We start from the raw sequence: 13,047 nt of genomic DNA, 5'->3' as shown, positions 1-13,047 counted from the left end.
GACAGAAATTATCAGTGTGTATGTGTGTGAGAGAGAGAGAGCGAGTGAGCACCAGCCTTTAAAAGAAAATGAAATGCTCCGAGAAAGAAAGTGATGGCTTTGAAGCTTACACTATGAGAGAAACTGCAAAAGTGGCATTCAGGAATGTGAGGAACCTTGCCCTTGAATGAGCACAAGCTATGAAATAGGAGAGAATTATAGGAAATGGGATTCTTTGCTATAGGAAAAGGCTGCCAGTGTAAAGAGTGATTTACTCCGTTTTCTTTCTCAGCATTCCAGCCCAGGGGCTGCTTACTTTCTCGGTTTGCAGTAGAAGCACTGTGCTATTGTGTTACAAGAGCATTATTGCTTTATTCTTGAGCTGCTTGTTAAATATTTCCTTTGGATAATTTTAGAAACTGGGTGACAACACAGAAGTATGCCCTTTTTTGCCTAGGCATTTGACGCTCTAAGGATAAATGAAGAACTTTAAAGGGGGGAAAGCTTGAGAAATCCTCTTAAAATGTGAAGACATGAAACCTTTTATGTCTTAAGGAGTGTACAGATAGCAAGTGAGGACCTCTGGGTCTTGGGAACCTTGGCTTCCGATCCTTATTCTGTCTGTGGCTGTTGGGTTTTTGGAAGTCACTCTCTAGACTTCAGTTGTTCCTCATGAAGGAGAATGAGTCTAGATTCCTAATAGTACATTTCAGCCATAGGATTTTGGCAGGGGAGATTGGGGACCAATTATGACAGAGATTTACAGAAAAAATACCAACGATAGTACATAGGGTTATCATGGACCCCACACCTAGTGTTTTTTTTTTTTTTTTTTAATGACTTTTTTTGTTTGCTTATTTGAAAGGCAGAGCAACCTGGTTTGGGCCAGGCTGAAACCAGGAGCCAGAGACTCTATCTGTGTCTCCCACATAGGGAGCAGGGACCCAAGTACTTGGGCCACTTTGTGCTGTCTTCCCAGGTGCATTAGCAGGAAGGTGGTTTGGAAGCAGAGTTACTGCTTGCTTGCTTGCTTGCTTTCTTTCTTAAACAGGCAGAGTGGACAGTGAGAGAGAGAGAGAGAGAAAGGTCTTTCTTTTGCCGTTGGTTCACCCTCCAATGGCCGCCGCAGCTGGCGCACCGCGCTGATCCAAAGCCAGGAGCCAGGTGCTTCTCCTGGTCTCCCATGCGGGTGCAGGGCCCAAGGACTTGGGCCATCCTCCACTGCACTCCCAGGGCATAGCAGAGAGCTGGCCTGGAAGAGGGGCAACTGGGACAGAATCCGGCGCTCCGACCAGGACTAGAACCCGGTGTGCCGGCGCCACAAGGCGGAGGATTAGCCTATTGAGCCACGGCACCGGCCTTTTTTTTTTTTAAGATTTTATTTATTTATTTGTTTGACAGGTAGAGTTACAGTGAGAGAGAGAAACAGAGAGAGAGAAAAGTCTTCCTTCCACTGGTTCACTCCCCAAATGGCTGCAATGGCTGGAGCTACGCCGATCTGAATCCAGGAGCTTCTTCCTGGTCTCCCATGAGGGTGCAGGGGCCCAAGCGCTTGGGCCATCTTCTGCTTTCCCGGGCCACAGCAGAGAGCTGAACTGGAAAAAGAGCAACTGGGACTAGTACTGGCACCCATATGGGATGCTGACACTGCAGGCAAAGGATTAACCTAGTGCACCATGGTGCTGGCCCCAACTATGTTCTTTCAGTAGGTGAACATAAGGCTTGGTAAAGGAGTGTGAGAGGGAACTTAGTTGAGGAGGGGATAGTTTCTTGGTAATGTCAGGTTTTCTTTTCTTTTTAAGATTTTATTTATGTATTTGAGAGGCAGAGTTACAAAGAGAGAGGGAGAGACAGAGAGAAAGGTCTTCCATCTGCTGATTCACTCCCCAAATGGCCGCATCGGCAGGAGCTATGCCAATCTGAATCCAGGAGCTTCTTCTAGGGCTCCCATGTGGATGCAGGGGCCCAAGGACTTGGGCCATCTTCCACTGCTTTCCCAAGGCATAAGCGGAGAGCTGAATTGGAAGAGGAGCAGCCAGGACATGAACTGGTGCCTGTATGGGATGCTGGCACCGCAGGTGGAGGCTTAGCCCACTATGCCACAGCGCCAACCCCTAGGTTTCATTTATAGATAATTAGGGCCACTTTAAAATATATTGTCTTCAGTTGTTTGCAGATGTGGACAAGTCTTTAACAGAACTTGAAAATAAGTCCACTTAACATGGCTTATAGAACTAGACTAAAACTATTTACTGTAGCATTTTCTTTGGAATTTTGGAAGGTTACAGTTATATATGGGAGAAGCAGAACCACTCTAGTGGAAGAACTTTTTTTCTTCCACTAGAGTGGTTCTGCTTCTCCCATGTATATGCCTTCTCCGCTCCAGGTCTCTTGGTCAGGCAGCCAGGGACAGATAGGGAGTTTGGATTCTTTTTTTTTTTTTTTTTTTTTTTTTAATTTATTTGACAGGTAGAGTTATATGCAGTGAGAGAGAGAGAGAGAGAGAGAAAGGTCTTCCTTCCTTTGGTTCACCCCCAAAATGGCCGCTGTGGCTGGCGCTGCACCTATCCAAAGCCAGGAGCCAGGTGCTTCTCCTGGTCTCCCATGCGGGTGCAGGGGCCCAAGCTCTTGCGCCACCCTCCAGTGCCCTCCCGAGCCACAGCAGAGAGCTGGACTGGAAGAGGAGCGACCAAACTAAAACCCGGTGCCCATTTGGGATGCCGGCACCGCAAGCATAGGATTAACCAAGTGAGCTGGCCCTGGATTCTTTGATTATTGCTTATTTACCCTCTATGCCACAGCATCGGCCCCGAATTAAGTTATTTTAATTTCACGTCTTCTGAATGTGTAAAAGAAAATGAGAAGAATACCTCACAGAAGGCATAGGTGAAATTATATATATATATATATATGCACTTTTTATAAAGTGAGTATCAAAGCACACAAAGCTTATTCATAAGACTTGATCAGTAGTTCTCAAAGTGTGGATCCTGGGCCAGCAGCCTTGGCACATTCGCTGGGTACTCGTTAGAAATATGAAATCTTAGCTCACCTGGCCAGCCTTGCTCTGCCCTCCTGACAAATCAGAAACTCGGGATAGGGCTCAGCAGGCTTGTTTTAACCAGTCCTCTGGGTGGTGGGGCTGGACACCCAACTTTAAGAAGCAGTGCTGGCATCCCATATACGCACCAGTTCGAGTCCTGGCTGCTCCGCTTCCGATCCAGCTCCCTGCTATGGCCTGAGACAGCAGTGGAAGGTGGCCCAAGTGCTTGGGACCCTGCATCCATGTAGGAGACTTTGGGAGAAGTTCCTGGCTCCTAGCTTTAGGTGGTCCCAACTGCAACCATTGCAGCCATTTGGGGAGTAAACCAACGGATGGAAACTTTTCTCTCTCTCTCTCTCTCTCTCTTTCTCTCTCTCTCTGCAACTCTGCCTTTCAATAAATAAATTAATCTTTAAAAAAAAGAAGCACTGCCCTACTTTGTTCTATATAACCTAAAGAGGGTTGTCTTGGTCAGCTGTGGCTGCCATCACAGTGCCCTGCATGTTAAATCAATACCAAGGTGCCGGCAGGGTTGGTTTCTGTGGGGTCTCTTAGTGGCTTGCCTTGGTCTCCTCATGTCCTTACAAGGCCTTTCCTCTGTGTGGACTTCTTCATGTGGTCACCAATACTTTGGGATCCTAATGACCTCATTTAGCCTCAATGATCTTGAAGTTCCTCTCTGCAAATAATAGTTAAAAAGTTACATTGGAGGCTGTGGCTTCAGTTTATGGATTTACGGATTTGGGGTGTGTGTGTGGTGGGGTGAGTCAGGCGATAAAAGTTACCTCTAACAAATTCAAAGTTGTTGAGAAAAGAAAATCAGTTCTACCCTTTTTAAAGGTAACTGAACCATCTATCTGTTTAGCTTTTCCTTGGATAATATTTCAGCACCAATACCTGGTCCTAATATTAATCCATTGATTTTGTGCTTTCTTTCTTTTTTTTTTTTTTTTTTTTTACAGGCAGAGTGAGAGAGACAAAGGTCTTCCTTTGCCGTTGGTTCACCCTCCAATGGCTGCCGCGGCTGGTGCACCACGCTGATCTGAAGCCAGGAGCCAGGTGCTTCTCCTGGTCTCCCATGCGGGTGCAGGGCGCAAGCACTTGGGCCATCCTCCACTGCCCTCCTGGGCCACAGCAGAGAGCTGGCCTGGAAGAGGGGCAACCAGGACAGAATCCAGCGCCCTGACTGGGACTAGAACCTGGTGTGCCGGCACCGCTAGGCGGAGGATTAGCCTATTGAGCCGCGGCGCCAGCTTGTGCTTTCTTAAATACTACTAGTGTCACCACATTTTGCTTTTAAAAGGTTGCAACTATGTAGTACATATTGTTTTATGCTAATTTATTTCATAGCCTATCCTTGGGACTCAACACCATTTATAGCATTGTTTTTCTGAGAGATAATTTAGAAGTTGTATAGAGTTAATTTAGATAAACTTTTGAATTAAACCAGTTTTTTATATCATATATTTTAATGGTAAAGGAAAAAAGTTCTTTCCAACGAATAAATGAGTGATTACTGCTATTTCTTAAGTATATAAGAAATCATAGCAGATAATGAAGTTGTCTCCTAAAAACCAGTACCTTTCCTGGGTAATTTATGAATGACTTTATTAGCACTTTATTTTCTGCGCTGCCCAAATGCTGAGCATTTAGGAATACAGTGAGTTTTACCCTCGTGCATTATGCAAATGCAGTCCTGAGATGACTGAGAGAGGTCATGCCCCAGTACAGAGGAGCATGAGGAAGAGGGCTCTGAAAGCTTTGCAGACCTGTATGTTCATGACAGATTTTGGTTATTAGTCTATTATCAGGGTGCGGGATGGCTTCAAAAAGGAAGAAGGACCTGGAAAGGTACCAGTCAGGATTCTGATGTTGGTGCTGGAGAGGAGTGACACAAAGGGGTTGACTGGCTGACGGTGGAGAGAGGAGATAGGAGAGAGGATACACTGTGTGTGTACACACATGTGTACAAGGACAACCCTGTGTCCACACAAGTACACACACATACTTCTAGTTGTGTATCTTCTGTTTGTTTTGTTTTTTCCTTCTCAGACCCCCAACAAAAATCTACATAACTACCAAACCATTTTGTCCATGTGGCTCAGTGTTTTTGTTTTGTTTTAAGATTTATTTACTTGAAAGGCAGAATTAGAGAGGGAGGGACAGAGAAAAAGAAGTCTTCCATCTGCTGATTGATTTCTCAAATGGCTACAACACCCAGGGCTGGGCCAGGCTGAAGCCAGGAGCCTGGAACTCTATTTAGGCCTCCCTCATGGGTGCAGGGACCCAAGGACTTGTACCATATTCTGCTGCTTTCCCAGGTGCATTAGCAGTGAGCTGGATTGGATGTGGAGCAACTGGGACTTGAACCAGTGCCCACATAGGATATTGGATTGCAAGCAGCTGCTTAACACACTGTGCCACAGTGCCAGCCCCATGTCTCAGTTTTTATGTCTTTAGATCTATAGCCCTTGGAAAGAAGGCCTGTATTACCCATGACATTAATAAACAGGGCGTGTAAGTGCTTAGAATAATAAAAGTCGCTAGTCTTTGGTTTAATATTTTTGCTATTGAGTCTTCAAACACTATGATTTGAAGAGATGTCAACAATTGATGATTTTTTTATCAGCAGCAGTATCCACATTTAGCTTGGTGATTTATCTCCTGTTACCATTCATTATAATTTTTTTTTTTTTTTTTAATATTTATTTGAAAGGCAGAATTGGGCCGGCGCCATGGCTCACTAGGCTAATCCTCTGCCTGCGGTGCTGGCACTCCGGATTCTAGTCCCGGTTGGGGTGCCGGTTCTGTCCCGGTTGCTCTTCTTCCAGTCCAGCTCTCTGCTGTGGCCTGGGAAGGCAGTGGAGGATGGCCCAAGTGCTTGGGCCCTGCACCTGCATGGGAGACCAGGAGAAAGCACCTGGCTCCTGGCTTCGGATCGGTGCAGTACGCCGGTCGTGGCAGCCATTTGAGGGGTGAACCAACAGAAGGGAGACCTTTCTCTCTGTCTCTCTCTCACTGTCTTAACTCTGCCTGTCAAAAAAAAAAAAAAAAAAAAAAAAAAAAAAACAGGGCAGAATTAACAGAGGCAGAGAGAAAGATCTTCCATCCTCTGGTTCACTCTCCAAATAGCCGCAACTGCCAAAGCTGGGCCCATCCTAAACCAGGAGCAAGGAGCTTCTTCCAGGTCTCCCACACGGGAGCAGGGGCCCAAGGATGTGGGCCATCTTCTGCTTTCCCAGGCCTTAGAGAGCTGGATCAGAAATGAAGCAGCTGAGACTTGAACCTGCGCCCATATGGGATGCTGGCACTGCAGATGGCAGCTTTTCCCGCTGTGCCACAGTGCAGGCCCCTCATTATAATGTTTTAATCAGCATGAATCCTGAATTATGTGAAAGGGTATTTGTCCATCTACAACACTTGTCAAATGTAAGAAGTTCATTGGAAATTGAATGCCTAGGTCTGTGTGACCAGTATGATATTCTTTATGGGGAAAATTGTGCATGTTTGAATTTGATTTTGAAATTTTCTTGAAATCAGATCTCTTAACTTATATCTGGAAAACCCCTTCATCTCTTTGGGCTTATTGTGCTTTATATATAAATGAAATGCAGTAAAGTTCCTTTTAACTTTTATTTGAAAACAGTTTTTTTAAAGACCTCAGGAGTACACATCTAATTATTGCATTGCATTAATCAATAGTTGGACTTTTTGCAAACTTAAGCTATGACAGTTCTGAACAAGAAGGTTTCCTGTGTTAAGCTGCAGTCACTTTCCTGACTGTGGATCTTTGTTCCTTCTGTGACAGATTTTTAGAGTTCCTCTAATGCACTTGGGATGACTAGCTTTCCTAACAACTCCTTGACTTATTGCCTGCTAAGACTTGTTGCCCCTTCACCACTTCCACCACCAGATTCATATCCATCACCACACAGACTGCCTGAACTTCTTCCGAAATTGTCCCCTTTTGTGGACCCATAATTTGATTGCTGTTTTCTACCATAATTTCCAAAATAATTATAATTTATACCACCACCATAGTTCTCTCTAAAATGTCTTCGTTGTAACCATCATCTCCTCCTCCTCCTTCATATCTACCACCCTGGTTTCCATGTCTTGGTCCACCACAATAGCTTCCTCTGCTATTATAATCAAAGCCACTGCCATAGTTGCCATCAGTGATCCAGCAGCAGACTGCATCTCTTGTTTAAAAAGGGCCTTTGTCACTTTACAACTGTGTCCACTAATAATGTATTATTTCTGAACAATTTTATCAACTCTGTCATTATCAAAAGTTACAAAAGCAAATCCTCTTTTTCCCACCCTGCCTGTCATCCATAACTTCTATGTTTTCAGTCTTGCAAGACTTTCGGAGTAGTCTCAAATTATATTCCTCTGTATCTTTAGCACCACCAACAAAAATCTCCCTCACTGTTAGGTGGGTACCAGGCTTTACCAGTCCATTGTAGCAACAACTCGACCTGGTGTGGTCAAGGATACATTGCTATCTCCCTCTTCAGCACAGAAGTCACAAAACCAAAGCACCTGGGACTCTTGTTTGGGGAGTCTCATTACCATACAATCTGTGAGTGTGCCTGCTCCATTTCTCAAAATGTTCTCTTAAAGCTATCTGTAGTTTCAGAACTACCAATAGTTTCTATGATTCCTTGGGATCATGGCCTCTCCTCTGCCCCCCAGTGGCAGTGAGGCAGTGAAGGTTGGAGTTGGGCTGTGGTGGACCAAGCAGTGGTTTTGACTCCATTTTGAGACTGGACTCGCCTTTTCCAGCTAATACTGAAAGCCTTAATTTTAAATAAGAGGTTTAATATTCTTTATAAAATTTAAAGAGATAACACGTTGAGCTTACTTTATTTTTATATATAGATCATGGAAAGGAAGTGGTTACTGTGTATGTTGCTGGTCCTTGGAACGGCTGTCATTCAAGGTCATGATGGACATGATGACGATATGATTGATATTGAGGATGACCTTGATGATGTCATTGAAGAGGTAGAAGACTCAAAATCAAAACCAGATACCAGCACTCCTCCTCCATCTCCAAAGGTTTGACATGGTCTTTTCCTTTTAGCATTTGAGATAAATTTGTGGCCAATCTGAATTCTTTTCAAAGGGAAAGCCAGTTTGCTATAATACCTAATGATTTCTCTGGTAGTTTTTGTTACATCTTGCCAAACATCTATATGGCTTGAATTTGAGGGCCATCTATAAGAATTTTATGACAATTGAAAGCAATCAAAACATTCTGGTAAGGAAGGAATGTTAGCTAAGAAAGGAGTGTTGTTGAGAATTTTGATTGTTAATTCATTTTTATGTTTAACACAGGTTACCTACAAAGCTCCAGTTCCAACAGGGGAAGTGTATTTTGCTGATTCCTTTGACAGGGGAACTCTCTCAGGGTAAGTATTTCCTAGGGAAGGAAAATCTAGAAAGAAAACATCACAGTTGGATCCCTTTTAGATAGCATTTAATGTAGTAATATATGGCTCTTGTATCTCTAGTGTTCGTGTTCACAAAAGACTTTCAGATAGGTTTTTTTTTTTTTTAAGATTTTATTTATTTTTTTGAAAGGTAGGGTTATAAACAGAGGGAGAGACAGAGAGGTCATCCACTGGCTCACTCCCCATATGGCTGCAACAGCTGGAGCTGGGCCAATCTGAAGTCAGAAGCCAGGAGTTTCTTCCAGGTCTCCCACATGGGTGCATGGGCCCAAGGACTTGGGCCGTCTCTGCCACTCTCCCAGGTGCATTAGCAGGGAGCTGGATCAGAAGTGGAGTGGCTGGGACCAAACCAGTGCCCATTTGGGATGCTGACGCTGAAGACTGAGTCTTTGCCCCACTACTCCACAGCGTCAGTCCCAAGTTTTTTCTCTTTAAAATCTTAAAAAAAAAAGAGAGAGAGTTTGGTACCTTTTCTTATAGGTTGAATACTATATATTATCACTACTTGAGTGACATTTTACAGTTGAAAGTAGAGTGATTAAGAATGCTAAGAAGATAGATCTGGCTTTGTGAAAATTTACTGTCTCCATAGGTCATTTGAATATTAATTTGTGGCTTTGTTTTAATTACAGGTGGATTTTATCCAAAGCCAAAAAAGATGACACTGATGATGAAATTGCTAAATATGATGGTGAGAATTACAGTTGGTTTGGATATCAAAGCAGGTTGAGGTTTGACATGTTGTTTCCATGGTACCTCTTTTTTTGTTTTTTAAAGATTCATTTATTTGAAAAAAAGAGAGAGGTCTTCCATCTGCTGGTTGACTCCTCAGATGGCCACAACACCAGCGATGGAGCAGACTGAAGCCAAGACTTCTTCCAGGTCTCCCGCGTGGGTGCAGGGACCCAAGCACTTGGGCCATCTTCCACTGCTTTTCCCAGACTATTAGCAGGAAGCTGAATCAGAAGTGGAGCAGCTGGGACACAAATCAGCCCCATATGAGATGTCAGCATGCAGGCAGCAGCTTTACCTGCTCTGCCACAAAGTCCATGGCATCTCTTAAGACTACTTCAAAGGGAGATCTGTGTTTTAAAATTTTTTCTTGGGAGTTTCACCATTTTTGAGTGTTGCCTTCAATATGTTTGATAGGATTAGACCTACTTAATCACCTGTTCTGCTGTCTGTTAGGAATGGAAAGTCTTTTCCAGGCAGTGGTATGATGAACAAGAAATGTCAAAAATTCATCTGTATGATGGACAATTTAAAGATGTATTTAAGGAGTGAAGCTCTTTTGTGGTGTTTGTAGGAAAGTGGGAGGTTGATGAAATGAAGGAAACAAAGCTTCCAGGCGATAAAGGACTGGTGTTGATGTCCCGGGCCAAGCATCATGCCATCTCTGCTAAACTGAACAAGCCCTTCCTGTTTGACACCAAGCCTCTCATTGTTCAGTAAGTGGAATGGCTGTTTGATAAAAGCTTTCTTTAAAAATTAATGACTGTCCAAAAAAAGTGAGATTATGAAATTATGAGATTATAAAGTTTACCAAAAAAATGTGTATTTTGAAAAAACTTTGCTTGGATTTCAGCATATTTTTGCACCAAAATAAACTTTTCATTGCATTTTTCCACACACTTTTAGAAGTATTCTTAGAAAAATTACAGGGAGAATTTCTGAATGAATTTAAGCATCCTGTAATATCATTTTCCTGCCTGACACATTTTGAAACAAACTGTTCGTTCATCCTTTTGATAATAAGCTTCTGGATTTTGCAAAAAGCATTTACTGGGACTCTATAGTAAGGTCTAATTTTTATTTTAGTTATTTTTGTGAGATTCGGTAGCCATTTTAAAGCAATGGAAATTAAATCTTTCTTAGAGATGAGCATAAAATGTGGAAACAGGTGAGCGAGTTGGTAGGAAGGGGAGGGAACTAAGGGAGCTTTCAGAATGCCATAGGGTTTCTTCTGCTATTTTATTTATTTGTTTATTTTTCTGAAATTAGGTATGAGGTTAATTTCCAAAATGGAATAGAATGTGGTGGTGCCTATGTGAAACTGCTTTCTAAGACACCAGAACTCAACCTGGTAGGTACTGCTGCATGTGGCTGGCCACCCACAGTTATTTGACAAGAATCTTAGAGAACAGAAAAGGAGTTTTTATAATAAACCTGTAAGATACAGGCCTCCTCCTCTGTTGTTTAAGTCTTTGGTTTGGTTGAGAATATTGTCTGTGACAATAGTGTGCTTTTTATTTGAAATATAAAATTTAAAGCTATCGACTTTATAGCTTCTGTTTTGTATAACTTTTAGTTTTAGAAGTATATTTCTATTTTAGGAAATAACTAGATACATGCATTACTGTTTTTTCAGCACTGTGATTTTAAGTTTCCTGATAGTTTCTAGTTAGTATTTTTCAGTGGTACATAAACAAACCTTATAAATTAATCAGCTTTTCTTTTAATTATGACTTATTTAGAGTTTTTGAGAAGAAGTACATTTTTGAAAGGCTGCTTTTGAACACTTTAGTCTGACTAGAGTTACTGAACATAAAAAATGTGTTTTTGTTTCTGAAGGATCAGTTCCACGACAAGACCCCTTACACGATTATGTTTGGACCAGATAAATGTGGTGAGGACTATAAACTGCACTTCATCTTCCGCCACAAAAACCCCAAAACAGGGGTGTATGAAGAAAAGCATGCTAAGCGGCCGGACGCAGATCTGAAGACCTATTTCACTGATAAGAAGACACATCTCTATACATTAAGTAAGAATGCCTGGTAACAGTAATTTAGAGATTGCACATCTGGAGAATACCCATGCTTGCTAAGCAAGCCTTTTGAGTTATCTTAATAGAGAAATGAGCCGAATGTGTCAGCACTGGAAGAAGCTTCTTGTCTGTAGGTTGACTTGAAAGCTGAGGTTTGGGACTATTTTAAGAATTAGCTCTGTGTCTTGTAAAGAACTTCTTTGCTGGTCTTCTCATTTCCTCCCTTCGTTTACTTTCTTACTGATAAAGTGTTAAAGAATAAGACATACAATAGAAATACATATGAAGATCTTCACAATTATTGTTTATTTTGAACTTTTTTGGATGCACTAATGCCTAAACAGTTGAGTAGGATACTGGAATAGGTTTCTTTTATTTTGTTATTAAAATTTATTTTTTTTTTATTTATTTGAAAGACACACACAGAAAGTTGTAGACCGCTGGTTCATTTCTCAAATGCCTCCAACAAATGAGGAGCTGAGAACTCAGTTGGCAGCCTGCCCATGTGGTGGCAGGGACCCAACCACTTGAGCCTGTTGCTTCCTAGAGTGCCCATTAGGAAAAAGTTGGAATCAGGAGTGGAGCTGTGACTAAAACCCAGGCAGATCTAGTATGGGTTGTGGGCATCTTTTTTTTTTTTTTTTTTTTTTTTTTTAAGATTTATTTATTTATTTGAAAGAGTTACACTGAGAAGGAAAGGCAAAGAAAGAGAGATCTTCCATCCACTGGTTCACTCCCCAATTGGCCACAAGAACCAGAGCTGCACCAATCCAAAGCCAGGAGCCAGGAGCTTCTTCTTAGTCTCCCATGTGGGTGCAGGGGCCCAAGCACTTGGGCCATCCTCTGCTGCTTTCCCAGGCCATAGCAAAAAGCTGGATTGGAAGTGGAGCAGCCGGGACTTGAACTGCCACCCACATGAGATGCCAGCACTGCAGGAGGTAGCTTCACCTACTGTGCCACAGCGCCAGCCCCAAGGGTTGTGGGCATCTTAATTGACATCTTAACTGCTTGGCCAAACACCCACCCTGGTTTTTGTTATTTTAATGAAGATACTCCTGCTGGTTTGGGATCATAAATAGACGTGACTCTTCCCTACAGAGTATAATAATCTTTATTATAAAAGTAATATGTTTTCAGGGTATTGCAGTTCAGAAATGAAGATACTTAATTATCTAAATATTTACAGGCATTTGGCCTGGTGGTTAAGATGCCGACATCCCATGTAGGAGTACTTGAGTTTGATACTCAGCTCTGGCTCTTAACTCCAGCTTTTTGCTAGCAGACTCTGGGAATCAGTGGTGATAGCTCGAGTAATTGGAGTCCTCCCACCCATGTGGGAAACCTAGATAGAGTTCCTGGCTCCGAGCTTCTGCCTAGGCCAGCCCTGGTGGTTGCGGGCAATTCTGAGTGAGCCAGTGGATGGCAGCTCTGTCAGGTTGCATCTTCTTTTTGTCTGTCAAATAAGTAAATAAATGAACAACAAATATAAACATTTTAAAATTATCCGAAATATCAGCATTATGCTATGTGTTTGTATATAAACAAATTTAACTTTTATAGAAGTTACATTTGCTATATTTAACTTGCTTTCTTAACTATGTAAGAGTGTGAGAGTCTCCTGACAGTATCTTCATTATCATTGATAATGGCAGCATAGGATCCTGTCGTCTGCTTTGCCTCTTACATCATTGAATTGTGTGATCCAGGCTGTAGCATAAATCCCACCTAGAATGTTTTTTTTTTAATGATTTATATTTACTTGATTTTTTTTTATTTATTTTTTTATTTTTTTGACAGGC

The 13,047-nt window shown here is 42.2% G+C and overlaps 1 protein-coding gene across 5 annotated transcripts in view; it reads left to right on the top strand.

Moving 5' to 3' along the window:
* CANX (calnexin) overlaps positions 1-13,047 on the top strand; it is a 57,675-nt gene that overhangs the window by 29,357 nt on the left and 15,271 nt on the right. For all 5 annotated transcript variants that reach the window (XM_051833807.3, XM_070076511.2, XM_070076513.2 and 2 more), the window contains 6 exons: positions 7,907-8,086; positions 8,366-8,439; positions 9,114-9,172; positions 9,788-9,929; positions 10,483-10,564; positions 11,053-11,245. In XM_051833807.3, the coding sequence (XP_051689767.1) occupies positions 7,910-8,086; positions 8,366-8,439; positions 9,114-9,172; positions 9,788-9,929; positions 10,483-10,564; positions 11,053-11,245 (727 nt within the window). In that variant the 5' untranslated portion in view covers positions 7,907-7,909. The remainder of the gene's footprint in view (positions 1-7,906; positions 8,087-8,365; positions 8,440-9,113; positions 9,173-9,787; positions 9,930-10,482; positions 10,565-11,052; positions 11,246-13,047) is intronic.

Source organism: Oryctolagus cuniculus, chromosome 6 (genome assembly GCF_051225735.1).
Source record: "Oryctolagus cuniculus isolate XC-2025 breed Fujian yellow rabbit chromosome 6, ASM5122573v1, whole genome shotgun sequence".
NCBI classification, from domain to species: Eukaryota; Metazoa; Chordata; class Mammalia; order Lagomorpha; family Leporidae; genus Oryctolagus; species Oryctolagus cuniculus.
Note: the sequence above shows the minus strand (reverse complement) of the source record. Positions and strands in the feature narration are given on the sequence as shown.